Source organism: Glycine soja, chromosome 14 (genome assembly GCF_004193775.1).
Source record: "Glycine soja cultivar W05 chromosome 14, ASM419377v2, whole genome shotgun sequence".
Lineage (NCBI taxonomy): Eukaryota > Viridiplantae > Streptophyta > Magnoliopsida > Fabales > Fabaceae > Glycine > Glycine soja.
Genome location: NC_041015.1, coordinates 8,541,242 through 8,563,231, shown reverse-complemented (window position 1 = coordinate 8,563,231; position 21,990 = coordinate 8,541,242). Strand labels below are relative to the sequence as shown.

Below are 21,990 nucleotides of genomic sequence, written 5' to 3'. Positions count from 1 at the left end.
TAAAATTTATAAATTTAAGTTTAAAAAATAATCTTAGTATTAATTTCATTTAAAATTTGCTTTTAAGTTAAAATAAAGTATGCAAACATATTTTATATTTTTGAAGGAAATCTTGGTTAATTTTTTATTTATTTGAAAATCAAATGTATCACACCAAACCTAGTTTACTAAAACAAACATAGGTTAAAAAGGGATAAGTGGAAAGGGAAGCGTGTGATGGTTAATGATTGAGTGTGTTTATACATCAAAATGTGAAAGATTTGACCATTTAAAAGAGAAAATTCAACAAGTTTTTTGTTTGCCTTTTTTCGTTACGGTAAAAACAAAATCTACTCGTTCAAAAACTCCCATTGACACACAAAAGAAAGAAAAAATAAAGAGTCATTATCCTAAACCAAAACCAGTGACGTGTTGAGCTGTTTATCCTTCCTGTGTTCCAATACATCATTTTTTAATCGTTCTCATTTTCCCTCTTCTCTCTCCTCTTTCCTCTCTCCTCTCTCTGTCACTCCCTTTCCTACTTGAGAGAGTTGAGACCCTCTCATTGTGAGTTGCAAGCTGTAATTAGATGTGAAACTTTCATCATACTTGTACTCTTCCCACAGGCTATAATAAACAGTGTTCTTTCTCTCTCTGAACTGCACCACACTCTCGCATAATCTAACGTATCACCTTCTTCCCAATGTCACCGTGTCTTTGAGACGCCTCGCTCTGTTCCCTCTTCCACGCGTCTCTCTCTCTCCTACCCACTTCATCTCTTCACTCCCTTTTCTGACAATGAGATCAAAGTCTTAACCTTTCCCTCTTTTCACTTCCTGGGGTGGACCAAATAATACCATACAAAAGAAAACAAGAAAAGAAAAGAGTTTAAATCAGTTCGTTGAACAGGCGGCTGAGATATTGAAAACTTTCTGGTATTTATTTTTGATTCCTACGTGAGTTATTGTAAATTTTTTAAGTAACTGTGTTTGATTCCTGCGGATAAAAAACAAGAAAAAGATATTTTTTTTTTGTTGAAATGGCAACTTCGTTGAAATGGTGGGGGAAGGAGAGTCACAGGGGCACCCCAGTGGTGGTGAAGATGGAGAATCCAAAATGGTCGATGTTGGAACTCGAGGGTCCTTCTGATGAAGACTTCATCATTGGGAATGATAATGATAACAATAATAACAATAGAGACAACAAAGGTAGAGGGAAAAACGCGAAGCAACTAACGTGGGTTCTGCTACTTAAAGCTCACAAAGCCGCAGGTTGCCTTGCTTCTGTGGCTCCTGCATTATTGGGTCTGGTCGCCGCCGTGAAGCGCCGCGTGGCTGCCGGAAGAACCGACGCCGACACCGACGGTGGCGGCGGCGGTGGTGGGAGGGAGAAGGAGAACCCCACCGTGAAGAGTAGATTCTATAACTGCATCAAAGTGTTCCTCTTTGTGTCTCTTATGTTGCTGTTTTTTGAGGTTGCTGCGTACTTCAAAGGGTGGCATTTTGAGGCTCCGAGGTTTTGGGGTGTGAAGGGTGTGTTTGATTGGGCTTATTTGATGTGGGTCTTTGTTCGCGTGGAGTATCTTGCTCCCCCTCTTCAATTCCTAGCCAATGTGTGTATTGTGTTGTTCATTGTCCAGAGTTTGGATAGGTTGGTGCTGTGTTTGGGGTGTTTCTGGATCCGGTTCAAGAAGATCAAACCGGTTCCCAAGGGTGGGGATGTGGATCTTGAGTCCGGCGAGAAGGGTTTCTTCCCCATGGTTCTTGTGCAGATCCCCATGTGCAATGAGAGAGAGGTGAAGTACATTAATTAGCATAAGGAAAAAACTTAGATACACTTCCTTGATTGCTTTTTGATATTGTTCTCTAGTCAGAATTGGAGTTTCATCTAAGTAATTTAGACAATAAGGGTTTGTATTACCGAGGTGAAACTCTAATTTTGATTGGAGAACAACACCAAAAATGTGTAAGGAATGCATCTTATCTTTGTTGAAAAAAAAGATGCAGTTCTTTATCTGTTTTTGATATTATTCTCCTATCAGAATTGAAGTTTTATCTGGGTAATCCGCATAATAAAGGTTTACATTATCGAGGTGAAATTACAATTCTGATTGGAGAACAACACAAAAACTGATTAATGGACTTGTTACTCCTGTTGGTATGTTTGATGTGGTGTTTTTGTTTTTTGTTGACTTTTATCGATCCAGCTTAACTTTGATGTGTGTTTGTTCAGGTTTATCAGCAATCAATTGGTGCCGTGTGTAATTTGGATTGGCCAAAATCAAAGTTGTTGATTCAGGTTCTGGATGATTCGGATGACATAACAACACAGTCGTTGATCAGGGAAGAGGTTCAGAAATGGCAGAAAGAGGGTGCCAACATTGTGTACAGGCATCGGGTGATTAGAACGGGATACAAGGCTGGGAATCTGAATTCTGCCATGAATTGTAGCTACGTGAAAGACTACGAGTTTGTTGCCATTTTTGATGCTGATTTTCAGCCCACCCCAGATTTCCTTAAAAGAACGATTCCTCATTTTAAGGTAATTCATTCATCCAATGTTGTTTTGCACATGAAATTTGGCATTCATGTGTCTTTTGTCCTATAGTTTGAGTAACCATGGTAGATGGATGTGTCATGGCATGTATGTGTCTGTGTGTGAGTGTGATTGTTTTTGCTGTTGTTGTCAACTAATTCAGTTGTTGATACTACTACATCATACATACACAGGATAACGACGAGTTAGGACTTGTTCAGGCAAGATGGTCCTTTGTGAATAAGGATGAGAACCTGCTAACACGGTTGCAAAACATTAATTTGGCTTTCCATTTTGAGGTAGAACAGCAAGTGAATGGGGTTTTCATTAACTTTTTTGGGTTCAATGGAACGGCTGGTGTGTGGAGAATAAAGGCCCTTGAGGATGCTGGTGGTTGGTTGGAGAGGACCACAGTGGAGGATATGGATATCGCTGTACGTGCCCATCTTCATGGCTGGAAATTTATTTTCCTCAATGATGTTGAGGTTTGCATCGCACTAGTTTTTACTATGGTGTTCAATTTGTCATTTCCAATTCACTATTAAAGCTAACTGCAAGTTGTTACTGCTTCCAGTGCCAATGTGAGCTACCTGAATCTTATGAAGCTTATAGAAAACAGCAGCATAGATGGCACTCTGGCCCAATGCAATTGTTCCGTCTTTGTTTGCCCGACATAATACGCTCCAAGGTATGTATATCACTATGTACTATGTCATGTACAACTCAGGACCTTGTTTTTATGACAACAGTAATTGTTATTAACCTTGATATCATCTAGTCTTTAGTACTTATACAGTGTTGGCTATCAACTATGTCTTTGCAGATAAGCATATGGAAAAAATTCAACATGATATTTCTCTTCTTTCTTCTAAGAAAATTGATATTACCCTTCTATTCATTTACCCTTTTCTGTATAATTCTTCCCATGACAATGTTTGTACCGGAGGCCGAGCTTCCTGCTTTGGTTGTTTGTTACATCCCTGCCACCATGTCGTTACTTAACATCCTTCCAGCCCCCAAATCCTTCCCTTTCATTGTCCCTTACCTTCTCTTCGAAAACACCATGTCGGTTACCAAATTCAATGCCATGATCTCCGGTCTTTTCCATCTCGGAAGTGCATACGAGTGGGTTGTCACCAAGAAATCCGGCCGTTCCTCTGAGGGTGACCTTGTTTCCTTGATTGAGAAAGGACCAAAGCATCATCAAAGAGGCTCCTCAGCGCCTGATCTTGCGGAAATAAAAGAAGAAATCCAGCTACAAGAGAAAAAGGTGGGGTCAAAGAAGAAGCATAACAGAATATACATGAAGGAGCTTGCTTTGGCCTTTCTACTTCTAACAGCTTCAGCAAGGAGTCTCCTTTCTGCTCAGGGAATCCACTTCTACTTCTTGTTATTCCAGGGCATATCATTCCTTTTAGTTGGTCTAGACTTGATTGGTGAACAGGTTGATTGAATCTGAAAGGTAAAAAAAAAAAAACAAGAAAAAGATAAGACTCTATAGCTTGTAGAGAGATACATTCACCAATTATTTACACAAAAAACAAAGGTGGACAAGCTTGTACCCTATGAATCATTGGAAACAGTCACGAGGACTCTGCAGAGGATTTAAAGCGCATATTTTCTTCACCATGCTACATCCACTAGACCCCATTATGTTACTATGGACAGATGGAAAAGAGGACTTGAATTTGAATCGGGTACAATTGAAGCCGGTTATGGCTCCTCAATGTGTAAGTTGACCATTTTTTCCCCTTTTCATTTTGTAACTTTATGTCGATTCTTTACTTGTTGGATTAATTCTTTTGTAAGAAAAATTGTGGATTAAATTTCAAACCAAAATTGGCAACATTTTAGAAGCGACTTTGTCCTCTTTGTCATGTTCTTGAATCCTCCATCGCTTGTTATGAAGAAAAATGCAAATTGAATCCTTGATTTCATTTTTTGTCGATTTTCCCAATGTTGGAATAAAAAGTGGGAATTGATTGTTTTGGTCCTGAGATGGCCAACTAGCCAAATTAGGTATCACGAATTTTTCGTGATGATAGTACTTATTCAGTGTGGTCCTATGTTCTCGATCGGTTTTAAAATTGTAGGGGTCACCTTTTTTCAACCTTGAGTAAGAAATGATTAACTAAAAATGACTAAATCCCCATATTAGTTAATGACACTGTAAAACATTACTTATTTGTGTGACTTTATGAAAAGTTATTTACTATAGTTTTCAACTCACTTTCCATTAAAACTGAAAATTGAAGTATAAATGATTTTCTTTTGTAAAATGGGTGTTTAAATTAGAGTTTGGCTGAAGATTTTTATTGAGTTTGTTAAGAGATGGTCAATTACTCTATCAAAAAAGAAAGATTGAAATTGAAGTTTCTAAACTAAAATGACATTTATTTCTCCCAGAAGAACTTTGACTATGAGGTGAGGGAAACATATACCGGAATAACCGAGAGATACTGTACTTTAAAAATGAAAAACAGTTGACAAGCCATCAACGTTGGTAAATATACAATCGAAAGGTTCCATTCGTAGCACATGAATTATATGTTTTGGTTTGTGTCTCTCCATGGTTGCTCTTTAATGTGACGGATGTAGCTACTTGAAGAAATAGGGTCATCAAAATATCGGGATCTGTCTTTAAGTGGAAGCAGGACCACTATTCTCTTTAATTGTGAACCCTTGAAATGAAACTAACCAACCCATGTTCGTTTGTTCCGCTTTCATTCTCAAATTCAATTTGAAACGATGGCTAGTACGACAAAGGAAATAAAATATAGTTGGTTTGGGTGGTAAGAACAAGTTAATTGGTAAAAATTAGAGTATTTTTCAGTCTGAGTTAGCTGTAGTTTATAAGTTAGCTAAAGGTTAAAAACTGAACTATTGGAAAGATACAAGTTAACTGATTGAATTGAAAATGTTTAAGTTAACTCATGTAAAATGACATAATTTAACATAAAAATTAAAAGGAAATTTTAAATAAACTAATGAAGATAAAAATAGAAAAAAAAACTAATAACTAAGTATAAGCTATAAAATAGTTGAAGTATCTATGTATAGCATGTTAGGTATTGCATCGTTTGCACATTGACTTCCCAAGTTCGGACATAAGTTACTTATAAAGTTTTTAGTAAAGTGAAATGAAATGGAAAGAAAGTGAATTGAAGTTAATTTTTTGAATTAAAATAAAACATAAAAGTATGAATTTCATCTCATTTTACTGTTCATTTCACATTTCTTTTAGTCGCATTTTGCTGCAAACAAACTGATGTTTAGTGTAGCTTCAACTTCTAAGTAAAAAAACTCAAGTTAGAGGCCATTGGATGCGGAACCAAACATGTAAGAAAATAAGCTAAAAGTTAGTAGTAGTAAAATATGTTTTTATACCATATTAGCTTGTAAACTAGCCAAATCTGTTTATAAGTTATTAAAGTAACAAGTTAATCCTTCGTTAGGGTTAATGTTATCAATGCCCGTGGCCACTAAGTGGCCACACGAGTGAGTACAAGTTTGAAAAAAACCAAACTGGTATTCCCCTTGCTTGCATTTCATGCTTGTGGGAACAGTAATGAGGCTATTTATTATTGTAACGTCAAGTGTTTGAATGATAGCGCCTTGATCTCACGCAACTTGACATGCACGTTTTTTGAAGGGTGCATGCCTTTGCAGAAACAGTGAACAGAAGGACATATGGCAGTGGCATAATACTATATGGTTTGTGGCTGCATCAGTGTCTTTGCAGGCCCCGTTCCCATACATGCATAATGATTCCAATTCACTCATATTTTTATTAGGGCCAGCTCAATACACAAATATGAAATTCAATTTATGAATTATTATATATATATGCATTGGCTTAGTAAACGCGAGCAAAGATTTAATTATGCTTTGTTTGTTTGTTTGTTTGTTTTTCTGGTTTTGGTTTTATTGATGAATTTGACAAACGTTTTACGGCTCTAGCATTGATTAATGATTGCATTCATGCTTGATGCTCATCCACTCAAGCAGGGGACAGAATCCTCTATGAACATAATTGATAAGATTATGGTAAAATCTTGTGTCTTTTGCTCTTTTGATAAAGGGTGTTGCAAGAAAAGAGTTTTTATTGGAAATCAGGTTGAAGATGCATTGTCATTTGATGGGATACATCAAATTATTAGTATTTTAGGTATTAATTTTTTTTTCTTGAACAAATCTTAAATATTAATGATATATTTAGAATCTGATTGTATGTGGAAACCGAACAGACTCGTAATTAATTTTAATTGGTTTGATAGACATTTTATTTTTTGTAAATTGTAACATTTAATTTTTTTTATGCATAGTAGATTCTTCATTTGTGCGTGGAAACGAAAAGACTCATCATGCAAAATATTCTTTTTGTATTTGAATATTTTTAATACATAGTAGATCAATCCCTTTTTTTCATAGAGATTCAATTTGAATAATTTCTACAATATGAAACTATTTTTGATTTTTTATTTGCTTTTAAAAAATTTAAAACTTTAAACAAAGATGATCTGAAAAAAATATTGTATTGATCTTAAAAAAATTTTAAGATGTGATTAAAATTCAAATATTGATGGTCTAGATTTATTTTTAGAATTAGAAGTATTGAGAGAAATATTAAAAGATGAAGTTAACATACCAATAGAAATATTAAATTATATAAAAGGATTAGAGTCTTTTTTAAATACATGCATTGTTTATCTCGGTAATGATTGTCATCGTTAAAAGAAGTTTTTAAAATTAAAATTACTTAAATCTTATTTAAGATCAACAATGTTATTAGATAGATTGAATGCATTAGCTAATTTATCGATTAAAAGTAAAATATTAAAATTATTGAATTATAAAACATTGATAAATGATTTTAGGCTAAAAAACTAGTTTCACTATTTATTTTTATAAAATTTGCCTTAGGCCCAAATTTATGTAGAAACGGCCTTGCATTTGCTTTCAATAAATATTAACAAGTTTTTCGTGAGCTATACTGAATATTTTTCAAATTTAAGTAAAATTTGTAAATAAAAAAATTAAAGAGAATGACAGATATCTGTTATTAGTAATAAACATTTGAAACTTCACAAAAAATAACAATAAACATTTGAATAAATTAAAGAGACGAGGTTTTTAAAATTAAATAAAAAATGGAAAATATATTATTTGAATCATGATTCATAATCTTTATTTGAATAAATTAAAGAGATTGAATTTTTTTAAAAATTTAAATTAAATGAGGAATAATCAAATTTACAGTAGAATGAACAACTTAGGCACTAATAATGTAAACATTATCATTCAATTACAACACAGATATATTTATTGATTTTAATAATAAGTATCTTAAATGAAATATGAAAAATAATCTTTGATTGGTTGAAAGTATATTTGTTTTACATGAAACTCTTTATTATATATATATATATATATATATATATATATATATATATATATATATATTAAATAAGTTTTTTCATTAAGAAAAAAGTATATACAATTTTACCGTGAGCTTGGTAACATACTATTATCACGTAACTTCAAATCTTGGAAAGTTTTGTTGTTTAAATGATATGAGAGCTTTGATAACTTCAGAGTTTGCTTATTGTAGCTCACTCCTAAGATTAACACAAAAGTTATACTATTTTTCCCCCTCCCTTCTAAATATAGTGTCAAATGTGAATCTCTCAAAATAGCCTTTTGCCTGGTTATTATCATTAATATCATGCATACAAATGCAATAGATGTTATTTTCTACCAAATAATGAAGTGCATGATGGGATGTGTCATGTGGGCCTCTTCTCCGCTTATTAAATGATCGATTGGGTCAGGTGGATTGAGCCCATATTCAAAATAAATAAAGTTCTGCATACAGTTTTTGTCCCTTTTTAATATGCAAATCATTTCACATGATGTCTCTTATTTATGAATTTGTGCTATTTGTAACAATAAGCAAGGCAGTGCCAATGGGATTTCAGATTTGTACGTTTCTCCCATTTCTCACCTTTTGCCCAACTTGTAGTCATGTAGCATTTAAGATGTCACCTAGATTTCCATTTCTATTGGTTACACTACTTCACTCACCAATGAAATATTTGAATTTATTCTTTTATTACATATTTTATCTTTAGGGAGGTATAGAAAAAAGTTGAAAGGATACCTATTCCTTTATATGATCAAATCAAATTCTTGTATATCTTTCAGTTTAGTTTAAGATTGAGATTTTAAAAGATTTTTAATAAAAAATTTATAATATATATTCAACTAAGATAAGACTTTTAAATAAGTATTGTAGTTTTCAATTTAGTACTATTAACATTTTTTTTAAAGAGAATATCAAATTCTTGTAGTATTCAATTCATACTTTTTATAACTTGCAGTCTGATATTCTACAACATAAATTTTGATGAATTATTTTATTTGGCAGATTTCGTGTAACTTATTCTGTTTGGTGCCTGACTTTTTTTTCTATTTAAAAGTTAATTTTAATTTAAAGCTAGAAAAAAGAAACTTAAAAATAAGTACAAGTTATTTGTTCAGTTTTATTAATTTTTAACTTAAAAAACTCCTTTACCATTAAAAGTTTTTTGGTAAAATAAAAAAAACCTTCATATTTAATTAAAACAATTTATCTTATCCAACAAAAAAACATACTTATTATATAAAAAGTTATATAAAATTAATTCAATTAAAAAAAATTATTTTAATGATAATAAAAATAAATAATATTAAAATACAAATATTTAAATTTGTGTGTTTAAAATACTAGCTACATTTTTTTAATGTATAGCGGTAACAAGGATACTTAATCTAGGATCTGATATAAATTACCTAAATTCTCACTACTAACCAATCAACCCTAATAGGTAGGCTTTGTTGGTTCTTGCAGAGGATTTATAATCTTAACCCATGCGTACTTGAATCATCATGATTTTATCATATGGAAACCATGTACCTGTCTTCATAAATGAATTAACAATGTGGTGACGATTCAAAATTATTTGGCATTGGGTATGACTCATCAACTCATGATTACATGGTGGTAGCGATAGTAAAATCGAGACTACCCACGCGAGTCCATTGCTTTTCTCTTAGAACCAATTCCTGGAGCTTGTATTGTTCAGTATCCTTTTAAATCCGGTCGCAGCTTGTTCTTGAATGGAGCTATTCATTGGTTGGTTCAACCCTATGATAGACTTTGTGTTATAATTGCATTTGATGTGATGGAAAAAGTGTTTTTTTAAAGGCACTATTCTCTTCCACTGCAACACGCACAATCATGTTCTTCTTCTTGTGAATATTTAACCAAAAAGGTAGGTATTCCCTTCAATTCTCACTACACAACTTGCCCTAACCTTTGTTTTTTTTAGCTTTTACTCTTTCTTTTGATTGAATTGTGTAGCTGTTATTGCTCATAGCTCAAAATACTTATCAAAATCAAGTCTTTAACTGTTTATCTCAAAAGGGTATTGTTGTTTCAGGGTGTTCTGTTCTGTGCTTCAACAGTTTTACTGTTTTGAACATGTGATTGTTTCTGGAGAGACTTCTAGATTGTTCTGTATATATAGCAAGGAAGGTTTTTGTGTTTTTTGGTTTTTGTGCCATTTTGGATATGGCTATAGTTGAATCCGTGGGGAAGATTCCTTTGCAAGACCCACCTGAGGAGGAGTTTTGTGCTGCTGACCTGACTTGGACCAAGTTTGGTAATGCTGAGCACCATGATGAGGTTGCCCTCATTCCCTATGACAGAGTTGATGCTTTTATAATTGGTGAATGTACTAATGTGGAGTGCCCGACTCGGTTTCATATCGAGAGAGGAAGGAAACGGACTATTGGAAGCTTGAAGGAGTACAAGGACGATGAGTATCTGGAGTACAGGCTGTAAGTTTCTGCCATGTCTATTTTGTCATTCAAAATGATTATTATCATGCTTATAGACATTTTATTCCTCTTTTTGTTATTGTAATGTAATCAGAAGATTGTTTGGCTTTTGTAGTATATGTTTAGCATTTTCTTGCTTGGTGTGTTTCTAGTTTATGTTTTTATAGAACATTGGAACTTGGAAGTGTGAAATCATATTTCTCTTGTTGAAAATTTGGTCCTTGTTAAGTTCCTTTATCTTAAACTTGTTCATAAGTTCAAATCATTTCCTTGTTGCTATCTGAAGTTTGGAACCAACAGCAGACTAGCAAATGAATGATTTAAAACTTAAGTGGTGATCTACACAATTAGGTTTCTGATACTTATGTTGTGTAGTTGAACTTTGTTCTCTATGAAGGTACTGGTGCTCGTTTGGCCCTGAAAATTATGGGGAGGGAGGAGGTATATTACCCAGTCGAAGGTATCGACTTAATACTCGAAATCGTGCTGCTAGACCTCAATCAATGCGAGGTTGTACTTGTCATTTTGTTGTCAAACGTCTTTATGCTCAGCCATCACTGGCACTTATTGTATACAATGAAAGGCGTCATATTAACAAGTCTGGTTTTATCTGCCACGGACCACTTGATAGAGATGCCATTGGCCCAGGCGCCAAAAAAATTCCGTATATTTGCAATGAAATTCAGCAGCAAACTATGTCCATGATATATTTGGGCATCCCAGAAGAGAATATCTTGGAGAAACACATAGAAGGAATTCAGCGATATTGTGGTTCAGATGCAAAAGTCAGTAGCCTTGCTTCTCAGTATGTCCACAAGCTAGGGATGATTATCAAAAGGTCTACCCATGAGCTGGATCTAGATGATCAAGCTAGCATCCGCATTTGGATTGAACGCAATAGAAAGTCTGTATTTTTTCACCAGGATACTTCAGAGTCTGACCCTTTCATCTTGGGGATCCAAACAGAATGGCAGCTGCAACAAATGATTCGTTTTGGTCATCGAAGTGTTGTTGCAGCAGACTCTACGTTTGGTGTGAAGAGACTTAAAGTAATATTTGTTTTTCAATCATCACTTTTAAGTTATGGTAGATCTAAAAGAAATACATTTATCTTGTTCGTATTGCAATATATTTTCAATCATCCTAACTTAGTTATCTTTTCATATTGGCAGTATCCCTTGTTCACACTACTTGTTTTTGATTCAAGACAACATGCACTTCCTGTCGCATGGGTCATTACACGTAGCTTTACAAAGCCCGATGTGTCTAAGTGGTTGAAAGCTTTAATTGATCGAGCTCGTAGTGTTGAGCCTGGATGGAAAGTCAGTGGATTTTTAATTGATGACGCTGCAGCTGAAATTGATCTTTTGAGGTAAGATTTATTGCTTTTGAAACGAGTTTGGTTAAAATTTTTATAGTGCTGCTGTTTAATTTTCTTACTTCTATTAATTGTTTTTACAGAGATATATTTTGCTGTCCTGTCCTATTTTCACTATGGCGTGTTCGTAGATCTTGGCTTAGGAATATTGTTAAGAAATGTAGTAACATTGAGATTCAGCGGGAGATTTTTAAGCGTCTTGGGAGAATAGTGTACAACATTTGGGGAGGTATTAATGCATCGCTTGCCTTGGAACAATTCTTGCTGGATTTTGTTGACCAAACTGCTTTCATGGAATATTTCAAAGTCATGTGGTTGCCCAAGCTTGGTTAGATCTTTCTCCTTTTCTCTCTTGCATGCACATAAAATGTCTGGTTTGACTGAAGGCATATTCACATGCATGCATGCAAGTCCAATATTACGAATGAAATGTTCCTTACCATTTTACTTACGAAGTTATGGGTTAGTCAGTTTGTCATTGATTTGATATATTTACTCACTTTCTCCTTGCCCTTCCTTCTGTTCTGCAGAAATGTGGCTTTCAACGATGAGAAATTTTCCATTAGCAAGCCAGGAAGCTTCTGGAGCATTAGAAGCCTATCATGTTAAGCTGAAAGCCAAACTTTTTGATGATTCACATCTTGGAGCATTGCAAAGAGTAGATTGGTTAGTCCACAAGTTAACAACTGAGTTGCATTCAAGCTACTGGCTTGACCGGTATGCTGATGAGAGTGATTCTTTCCAGAATGTGAAGGAAAAATATATTGCTTCTACATCATGGCATCGGGCACTTCAAATTCCGGACTATGCTGTTTCCTTGGATGATAAAGACCACCTCTTTGCCAAGGTTGTGAGCCAGAAAGACAGTAGCTTAACACATATAGTGTGGAATCCAGGATCTGAATTTGCATTCTGTGATTGTTCTTGGTCAATGCAAGGTAACCTTTGCAAGCATGTTGTCAAAGTAAACATGATTTGTGAAAATCTTAAAGGTTATCAACCATCCATGTCTTTCCGGTCTTTTGAAGAGGTTTTGATGGATCTATGGAAAAAGCCAGTGGATGATTCTTTTGCGTTGGATCTGTCATTGGCTTGGACCCATCAGATGCTAGATCAAATTCAAAAACAAGTTGAACTGAATAATTCTACTGATATTGGCACTGTAGTTAACAATATGCCACTGAAATGGGTTTCTAAGAAAGGCAGAACCTACATTGGCAAACCATCATCAAGTTTGGCTCTTCCTCATGGTAGCAGTAACACAAAAAGTGTGGTTGTGTATAATAAGAAGAATCGGAAACGGAAAAGATTATCACGATTAAGATGACCAATTTGGCTGGTACCAGTAGTCATCATGTTTGATCTAGAATGTCTGGTCAATGCAAACTGGAATTCATTTCAAAATATTCTGCAACTTTTTGAATATGTGGGCACTCTAGTCCTGTTGCCTCTTGTCTTTGAGGTTGCAGCATCTACTAAAAGATCAGCATATGCTCTTACGCTGATCAGAGAACAGTTATTGCTGTAATTATATGAGCATGGTTGGTAGTTGGAGATCAAATGGAGGAAGCAAAGAACTTGTGCGTATGTTTTGTTCGGCCTTTATACCTGGCAATACTTTTAGGTGTTTGTTCAGCCTTTATACCTGGCAATACTTTTAGGTGATCATCTGGGAAGGGTTAGTTGTCAATTTTTCTTAGAAAGTGGAAGCCATTCCTAAACTTTTCAATTTTGATCAATTTCCCCTCACTTTCATAGTCAATAGTCATGCTAGCGTAATCATTTTTTTTTAAATTTTTTTACATTGTACCATCTTTAGAATTTGAAGTCCTTTCAAGTACTCAGTTCATTGCAGAGGATAGATCATTCCATGGATCATGTCTTTTCTTTTAGTTTTTGGCTTTGATATTCTCGTTCTTTGATTTATATGTTATGTACATATACTATTTACTGACATTATTTGGAATAAGTTGCAAGGTATTAATATACTTTAATTAGGGAGAATTTGAAACTTATTTTATTTGTTATTTAGTTGGCAATCTTCATAGAAAAGTAGTGGAATCGAATACATCAAGGAGCGAATACCTTGCTCTACTTGTAAAAGAAACAATTTGACTGCATTGTAAACATCTGTATTGATACAATCAATTCTTGCTATGAAATTTGAGTAGCCTGGATGAGCTAAAACATCACTACTGATACAATCAATTGTTGCTATTAAAGTGAATGTGCAAATATTAGAGAATAAGGAAAAAAGACAAGGGTTACTCTTTAATAATAAGACCAAGAATAATCTTGTTGATTTTGGACAAATATATTTGTTAAATCCTTTCTTTTTCTAGTTAAATATTAAAATTGGACCAAACTATGAGGTTAAGAGACAACACTTTGAATTGTATAAAGTGAATATACTAAGCTGGTAAGGAAAATAACTGCAGAAGCAGAAAATTAGGTGAGCCTTCTTATCTCATAATTATAGTGTTTTGTAAGTTATATGATGAGTAAAGGATACACCAGGATATTGGTTGTTGAACACTGAAAAGACAGTGGCATCAAAACCGAAGTGGAACCATTCCCAAGAGGCTTCCTCTTCAAGCTATGACTTCCATAGGATCAACCATTCTTCCACCAAGTTGCCTTGGTGCTTGTTTACCTGAGTTGCCAAACTAGCTTCAAGACTAGGAGGCTTATATTCAGCAACAGCCAGCCTACGAGGCAAAGTAGTGGTAGTAGAACCACTCTTCACTGATCGTTTGAGCTGTGAAACATGAAAAACTGGGTGAATTCGAGCTGAGTCTGAAAATTGAAGTTTATAGGTCACCTCTTCTACACGAGACAACACTTGAAAGGGTCCATAGTAGCGAGGGGACAACTTGGGGATGATCCTACGAACGACAAACTATTGTCTATGTGGGCAGAGCGTCACAAACATCTAGTCTCTAAGAGTAAAAGTCACATGCCTCCTATAAGCATCAACATATTTCTTCATTGTCTGCAGAGCTCGGTGCAAATGAAATTTGAGTTGGCGAAGAGCCTCATCACGGTCCATGAGCATTGTAGCTACAATAATTACCTGAGTTTCCCCATTCAGGAAATGGAGTATAGTGGGAGGAGAGTGTCCAAAAACAATCTCAGGGTGATTTCCTAGTGGTAGAATGCATTGTAGTATTGTACCAAAATTCAACCCAAGACAACCTCATATACCATTTGGAAGGTTTCTCTGAGGCAAAGCAACGGAGAAAGGTTTCCAAACAATGGTTAACCACCTCTATTTGGTCATCCGTCCACGGGTGATAGGTGGTGCTCATGTGCAGAATTGTTCCTTGAAGGCGAAATAAATCACTCCAAAATTTACCGAGAAAAAAGTATCCTTATCACTTATGATCGACTTCAGGAACCTGTGGAGCTTAGTAACATTCTTTATAAAAGCCTCTGCTACCATTCGAGCTGTGTAAAGGTGCTTTAAAGCAATGAAGTGGGCGTATTTAGATAGACGATCCACCACCACCAAAATCACTTCATAACCTTGTGAGCATGGTAGCTCGGTAATAAAATCAAGGGAGATATCATCCCAAATGATTCCTGTAATAGTATCATGATACTCAGCCAAAAGGGAAGGGATCAAAACAGAAGAGTTAGGCAACATTAGGCGACCTTTGAAAAATATCAAACCATCCCAAAGAATGTTATGAGGAGTTGAATTTGGATTAGACTGCAAGGCTTGGCTCAAATAGGGCATCTCATGGTCATTTTGAACCTCAGCTCTAATTTTGGGGAAATCAACCCAATAAGGTCTGATAGTGATGACATTAATTTAAGGAATGGGGTGCTGGCAGGATAAGGCATCAACAACCTTGTCAGGATTGGGCTTGTATATGACCTAGATTTGGTACCCTATGAGCTTAGCCAACCAACATTGCTATTGAAGGAGATGCTTAAAACTCTAATGGTCCGTATAAACCTTAAAGCTCCTCCCTAAAAGGTAATGTTGCCAATAATGAATAGATAATGCCAAAGCCATAATTTCCTTCTCGTACACAAATTTTGGCATAGTGCGAGGGAAATGACCTTTTTGAAATAAGCGATAGGTTGCTTATCTTGCATCAAGACTACTTCTAAGACATGACCAAAAACATTGCACTTAATGAAGAATTCCTTAGTAAAAGACGGAGATGGGCCGTAGATATAGTTTTGTTAAGATATATGTGAATATATTTAGTTTGTTAAGCATATAATTAGTTTCCTAAATATATGCTTACCTAAATTACAATAACAAAATATATTCATATATATCTTAGTTTTCGAGTTTCCTATATTAATATTAGTTTCCTAGTTTCCTGAGATTACGCCTTGTACATTATATATTTTCCAAGTTAGTGAATGAAATCGTTGAGGAAAATATTCTTTTATAATGTACAAGGCGTAATCTGAGGAAACTAGGAAACTAATAATAATACAGGAAACTCGGAAACTAAGATATTTGTGAATATATTTTGTTATTGTAATTTAGGTAAGCATATATTTAGGAAACTAATTACATGCTTAACAAACTAAATATATTCACATATATCTTAACACACCCCCGCAGTCGAAGCAGGAGGACGACAGACTGTCCCTAAAATCATCAAACAACAGCCGGATTTTCCACCGTTGGACCCAAGACCACCGCCACCGGATTTTTTTTTCTTCAGAATTATTGCGATATCTAGATGGCTTCCCACGGTGCTACTGGTTCGAATGTGAGGAATTTGAGTCATAAACGGATTGTGAGGCAGCCACCATTGCCAACTCCAAACCCATGGCAGCCTCCTTTGCCAATTCGGCTTCCTCAAGTGTGAGCATCGACCGAGCCTGATAAAACGAAGGTAGAGGATCACTCTGCCGAATTAACGTCCCTACACCTTGATATGCACTTGTGAGACCCAAAACAAGTTGAATGACGAGGTGGCTCTTCGACATCGGTGCTCCAACATTTTTCAACTGATCAGCAGGGGACTTGAGACATTGATGATATGCCGAAGCATTTGGAAAATTCTCCATCTTAGTATTGGACAATTCGTCCTCAAGAGTTACCACACGGGAATGTTTGTTGTCTTGGAAAATATCTCTCAACCTATTCCAAGCATCCATGGTCGTGGCATCGGGTTCAATAATTGTATGCAACACATCATTGGAGATGGTTGCATAAAGCTAGGAAAGAACCATAGCATCAAGAATCGACCATAATTCCTTTTCATCCTCAGTCGCAAGTATCTTCTCTTTGTCGCTGGCAGGAGGAATAATGTGATGAACGACCTTATGAGAATGTGAGATAATTTTCAAAAGCTCTGCCCATGTAGAGTATTGAACATTCTCCCTTTCAAGAGCGATGGAGATATGGTTCCATATATTGAAAACTGCAAGAGCCGAATGGAAAGAACTCTTGTTGTCCGTCATAACGGTGAGAAGAAGAAGAAATAAAAGAGATGAAGGGAAGGTAAGGTAAGGGAAGAGATTTGAGATATATATATATATATATATATATATATATATATAAGGGATTTGAGAGAGAGAGAGGTAGTGAGCAAAAGGGCTCACCATCGGTCTCCGGTGAGGGACGGTTTTTCCTTATTCCCTCAACCAAGCTCTGATACCATAAAAAAATATTTTCCGCAACGATTTCATTTACTGACTTGGAATATATATATAATATACAAGGCGTAATCTCAGGAAACTAGGAAACTAATAATAATACAGGAAACTCGAAAATTAAGATATATGTGAATGTATTTTGTTATTGTAATTTAGGTAAGCATATATTTAGGAAACTAATTATATGCTTAACAAACTAAACATATTCACATATATCTTAACAAGTTTACTATATCATTGTTTGTATAGAGAGAATTTGCTATCACTCTCTAGGGAATTTTAGGTAACTGGTTGAGCAAGAGCAACGGTTATAACAGACGACAAGAATCAATTTATGTAATGCTTTCCTTTCCTTGTTGTAATTTTATTACTTTTTTTTTAATTCTTGATGGGGCTTTAAGATATTTCCACAAGCTTTGATCTTTTGAGTAGCTTATGAGATTTATCTTTGATCTGAAATTTAATCATGTTTAAAATACTTGAATTTTATTACAAGTTCGGTATGTATTATCAACTTTGTCAAATCTATTGGGTCACAATTTTATTGCTATTTAACATGTAGGTCGGAAAATGCGAAGTTGTATGCAGAATGCATGATGCATGGTTTGGTTTGATTCCGTAGCCTATCTTGTACTCTCTCCTTCCTAGTCAAAGTACAAGTTAGCTAATCCTAGTTGGAGTTAGTACATGTTATCAAGCATCCTTTTATCTTTGTTGGTTTTTTTTTTTTGTAAACTTATCTTTGTTCTTCTTAATATTGTCAATGTGTTGATAGTTAATTTGTCATTTGTTGTGTCTACTAATAATTTTACAAACTTTGACTTAGTTTTCAGGCTCAAGTACTACTTATAGCAAGGTTATTGTGCTGTTACTCTGACTTGAAGTTGAAGTTAAGGAGATATCAATTCATGCTTGCTAACAAATCTCAATTTTTCCTTTGGTTTTACAATTTCGGTACTTTTAGATTCAAGTTTGCTATCAAATCTCAATTTTTTCCATAAAAGAAAACATAAATATAGAGTATTCTTCAATCCTAATCGTATCCAATCTGTTTTGATTTAATCAATCAATACGTGTTGACATCATTACTTGTGGAAAGTGGAAACTCCTTTCATCATACTGCTCTAATGAATCAGAGCACTTGGCCGAGGCATAATAGTAGCGAATTAAGATCATATCATATGTTTAAATGTAAAAATTTGATATACGAAAATGTTACATTATATGTTATATGATCCACTTATCGTAGTTTCCTTTGCTCTGCAGAGAGCGTCGATAGATTTGGGCAAACCAAGAAAAAAATGTAACGGCAAAACCAAAGCAAAATATCTAGAGAATTATACTCAGACATTACAATCTTATTAAATTCACAACATTTAACACATGAGAGGATGTCTATCAGTATGCAATGATATCAATGCAATTGACAATTTAAAAAACTTCAAACTAAACATAATCTATAGTATGGTTCAAAATACTAGTAAACCGACTCAATTGCACTCAAGTAGCTACAACATATTATACACAAGTGACAATTAACATATATCATAGCACACCCATCAAACAACATGAACTAGGCACTGGAATACATCCAGTTATGACCTGAGGACAAGTAAGCAAAAGACATAATTCAAACTCAAGGATTGGTGGTTGAAAATGCTTTAGGAACTTTTGGGAATTCAGGGACCTTAGGAATCTCCGGTATTTTAGGCAACTCGGACTTAGGCAATTCAGGAATCTCAGGTACTTTAGGTAACTCAGACTTAGGTAGCTTTGGTACTTTTGACAACTCTGGCTTAGGCACTTCAGGAACTTTAGGCAACTCTGGCTTAGGAAATTCAGGGACCTTAGGGATTTCAGGTATTTTTGGTAACTCTGGCTTAGGCAATTCAGGAACTTTAGGCAACTCGGGCTTAGGAAATTCAGGGACCTTAGGGATCTCAGGTGCTTTTGGTAACTCTGGCTTAGACAATTCAGGAACTTTAGGCAACTCGGGCTTAGGAAATTCAGGGACCTTAGGAATCTCAGGTGCTTTTGGTAACTCTGGCTTAGACAATTCAGGAACTTTAGGCAACTCGGGCTTAGGAAATTCAGGGACCTTAGGGATCTCAGGTACTTTTGGTAACTTAGACTTAGGCAATTGTGTTACTTTAGGCAACTCGAGATTAGGCAATTCAGGGATCTCAGGTACTTTAGGTAACTCAGGTTTAGGCAATTCTGGTACTTTTGGCAACTCAGGCTTAGGCAACTTTGGGACTTCAGGCAACTCTGGTTTAGGCAATTCAGGAACCTTAGGGATATTAGGTACACTAGGTAACTCAGGCTTAAGTAATTCTGGTCCTTTAGGCAACTCGGGCTTAGACAATTCAAGGATCTTAGATATCTCGGGTACTTTAAGCCTTTCTGGGACTTTAGGCAACTCAGGAACTTTAGACATGTCAGGCTTAGACAGTTCAGGGACCTTAGGTAGCTCAGGTTTCGGGAGTGCAGGGATCTTAGGCGACTCAAACTTGGGCAATTCAGGGATTTCCGGCAATGGTGGCAACTCATGAGGTTTGGGAAGTGTTGGCACTTCTGGTTTTGACAAGGTTGATTCGAGAAGATTGCGTGCTCCAGCAACCATTGTGTGACTGCTTGTCGACAACAACGTTAGAACCAAAAATGAAAATATCTCAGTTGACCAACTATAGGTAGCCATGGTTGAATACAAAAACTTCAGGAGGATCAATGGGAGATGGAGATCTTTACAAGCGTTTAGAGATGTTTTGTGAGCGTACACTGCTGGTGTTGTATTGTATATTAGGACTTTTATAGACGAAACTGTGTAACTCAATGATGGGCTATGCAGCGTGAGTTGGTGGGAATGGGGTGGTGCATGGAAGTATTGTTAGCTCAACTTCTTATCCACACAGTATCCTTCATATCAAACTTTAATCAGAACCGTTGTTGGTCAACTAATCTACTATCTATCTACATTAGAAGCAAATGAAGACATTTTAATCACCTTTGATTTGAACTTTGAAGTGTTAAACAATTCCCTTTATCCACGAAAGTCAATGTTTTCCTTTTAGAAAGCTACCACAAAGCTAAGGATTACTAGAGATGTTTGCCAATGAAAATAGTTCCTTGCAAGTTTTCTCTGTATTGTCAACTAACCAGACTTAATTTCAACCCCCAATAAACTCTTATAAATATTACTATTATTACCATCTTTGAAATTCAACAGACAAATCCAATCACATAAAATTCAAAAGTTAGATGACCAACAAGTAACCATCCGGTACACGTTTCACATCTTTAAACCCTACATAACTCAGCTTCTGAAAACTTTTTCATGCATGCAAATTAAAGCAAAACAACTTTTTGTCGCATTTCTGTCTCATGTTGTGCTCGTGTCTAGCTAGCAGCAATATATATATATATATATATATATATATTGTGTGTGTGGTTGCTATGCCTTCTTTTGGTACTTTGTAGCATGAGTGTCCTATTAGTTTTTCTTCGCATATTAATATCATATACTACTACTTTTCAAGTTTCTTGCAGATCTGAATTGAGTAAAGTTTTGGCCATAAATAAGCAAGTTACACGTTAGATAATGTTTTAACCAAATCTGAACAGAGAAATAAACATACGTAATTGTTTGAAATTGCTGGTACACAGCAAAAATCCCCACTTTCTTACCCGTAATGTGATGTGATTTTATTATCTACCCTTTAAAATTTAGAAATGTATAAATTATATAGGCTTCTGCTTATCTTTGCAAATACATTTGAATTTGTCTGAGAATCACAGTAATAATTTATGCATTTAGTTAGTTGATAGTGTAACTATTTTTAAGACCTTGAATTATATCATACAAATGAAAGTGTGTCATGTTTTACCTTTTCAACATGCCTCATTTTCTCATAAAAGAAATGTCTAAGATTATGTTACATCAGATATTTTAGTTAATTTTTATTTTTTTAGTTGAAAAATTTATTTAATTATTTGATAAATAATTTTTTTTAATAATTTTTAATATTTTTTGACATACTACTTGAACTATCATTTTTAAAAATACTAGTTTCTAATTTTTAATTTTTTATATTTTCTTTTCTTTTTATTCTTAATATAATTACCATCTTTCCTAATTACTATTTTTAAATAAATCATGATTTTATTATTTTTCTGTTATTATATAGTTTTCAGCTCATTTCTTGGTAGCTTCTAACTTTTTTTAGACACTACTTGAAGTAGTATTTATTAAAACGCTCAGTTTTAACTTTTTATATTTATTCTTTTTTTGTCCTTGAACATTTATTAGATTTTATTTTTAATCTTTTCTATTACTAACTAACTTTTCAACTTCCCGTTAACTTCTCAACTTGTAGCTAACTTTTTAGCTAGTGTCAAGTCTAAACTACACTTTATTTTTGCTTTATTTTATAAAAATATGCACATCTTAATTCTATTGAACTATTTTAATATGTCAAATGCTAACTAGTGCCCTCAAGGCATTCGTTAATGAATTAAAAGGAAGAAAATTATATTGGAATATACAAAATTGTGTTGTCCATTACTTTTTTTTAGCTTGCCCATGATCT

General features: G+C 34.7%; 5 protein-coding genes across 7 annotated transcripts; 2 read left to right on the top strand and 3 right to left on the bottom strand.

The window, feature by feature from the left end:
- The first annotated feature begins 454 nt into the window (after positions 1–454).
- On the top strand, positions 455–4,451 carry LOC114384836 (probable xyloglucan glycosyltransferase 12). The gene is made up of 5 exons (XM_028344634.1): positions 455–1,774; positions 2,212–2,520; positions 2,709–2,999; positions 3,089–3,202; positions 3,338–4,451. The coding sequence occupies exons 1-5, from the start codon at positions 1,019–1,021 to the stop codon at positions 3,965–3,967; spliced, it is 2,100 nt and encodes a 699-aa protein (XP_028200435.1). The 5' UTR covers positions 455–1,018; the 3' UTR covers positions 3,968–4,451.
- A 4,934-nt stretch (positions 4,452–9,385) lies between these two features.
- On the top strand, positions 9,386–13,777 carry LOC114385164. 3 transcript variants are annotated; one of them, XM_028345169.1, is made up of 6 exons: positions 9,386–9,827; positions 9,996–10,395; positions 10,793–11,444; positions 11,568–11,767; positions 11,857–12,101; positions 12,304–13,777. In XM_028345169.1, the coding sequence occupies exons 2-6, from the start codon at positions 10,127–10,129 to the stop codon at positions 13,098–13,100; spliced, it is 2,163 nt and encodes a 720-aa protein (XP_028200970.1). In that variant the 5' UTR covers positions 9,386–9,827; positions 9,996–10,126; the 3' UTR covers positions 13,101–13,777. The 3 variants fall into 3 exon arrangements, with proteins under 3 accessions (XP_028200970.1, XP_028200969.1, XP_028200968.1); XM_028345168.1 differs by having other exon boundaries at positions 9,980–10,395; XM_028345167.1 differs by having other exon boundaries at positions 9,386–10,395.
- A 592-nt stretch (positions 13,778–14,369) lies between these two features.
- On the bottom strand, positions 14,370–15,512 carry LOC114385303. The gene is made up of 3 exons (XM_028345318.1): positions 15,129–15,512; positions 14,734–14,846; positions 14,370–14,658 (listed from the first exon to the last, which is right to left on the bottom strand). Exons 1-3 carry the CDS (start codon positions 15,510–15,512, stop codon positions 14,370–14,372), a joined length of 786 nt encoding a protein of 261 aa, XP_028201119.1.
- A 986-nt stretch (positions 15,513–16,498) lies between these two features.
- On the bottom strand, positions 16,499–16,903 carry LOC114385302. Its single transcript, XM_028345316.1, has one exon. It carries the CDS (start codon positions 16,901–16,903, stop codon positions 16,499–16,501), a length of 405 nt encoding a protein of 134 aa, XP_028201117.1.
- Positions 16,904–18,732: 1,829 nt separating this feature from the next.
- On the bottom strand, positions 18,733–20,204 carry LOC114383009 (protein PELPK1). The gene has a single exon (XM_028342580.1). It carries the CDS (start codon positions 20,100–20,102, stop codon positions 19,041–19,043), a length of 1,062 nt encoding a protein of 353 aa, XP_028198381.1. The 5' UTR covers positions 20,103–20,204; the 3' UTR covers positions 18,733–19,040.
- Positions 20,205–21,990: the final 1,786 nt, after the last annotated feature.

Bases quoted from the DNA above. Each gene is read 5' to 3' on its own strand.
- LOC114383009 (XM_028342580.1), bottom strand. From the start codon at position 20,102: ATGGCTACCTATAGTTGGTCAACTGAGATATTTTCATTTTTGGTTCTA.
- LOC114384836 (XM_028344634.1), top strand. From the start codon at position 1,019: ATGGCAACTTCGTTGAAATGGTGGGGGAAGGAGAGTCACAGGGGCACC. The intron at 1,775-2,211 runs GTGAAGTACATT...GTGTTTGTTCAG, and splicing joins CCATGTGCAATGAGAGAGAG to GTTTATCAGCAATCAATTGG. The intron at 2,521-2,708 runs GTAATTCATTCA...ATACATACACAG, and splicing joins GAACGATTCCTCATTTTAAG to GATAACGACGAGTTAGGACT.
- LOC114385302 (XM_028345316.1), bottom strand. From the start codon at position 16,903: ATGGATGCTTGGAATAGGTTGAGAGATATTTTCCAAGACAACAAACAT.
- LOC114385303 (XM_028345318.1), bottom strand. From the start codon at position 15,512: ATGCCCTATTTGAGCCAAGCCTTGCAGTCTAATCCAAATTCAACTCCT. The intron at 14,847-15,128 runs GTAAATTTTGGA...GGGGAAACTCAG, and splicing joins ATAAGGATACTTTTTTCTCG to GTAATTATTGTAGCTACAAT. The intron at 14,659-14,733 runs GCATGTGACTTT...TGTCGTTCGTAG, and splicing joins TATGTTGATGCTTATAGGAG to GATCATCCCCAAGTTGTCCC.
- LOC114385164 (XM_028345169.1), top strand. From the start codon at position 10,127: ATGGCTATAGTTGAATCCGTGGGGAAGATTCCTTTGCAAGACCCACCT. The intron at 11,768-11,856 runs GTAAGATTTATT...TTGTTTTTACAG, and splicing joins GCTGAAATTGATCTTTTGAG to AGATATATTTTGCTGTCCTG. The intron at 12,102-12,303 runs GTTAGATCTTTC...TCTGTTCTGCAG, and splicing joins CATGTGGTTGCCCAAGCTTG to AAATGTGGCTTTCAACGATG.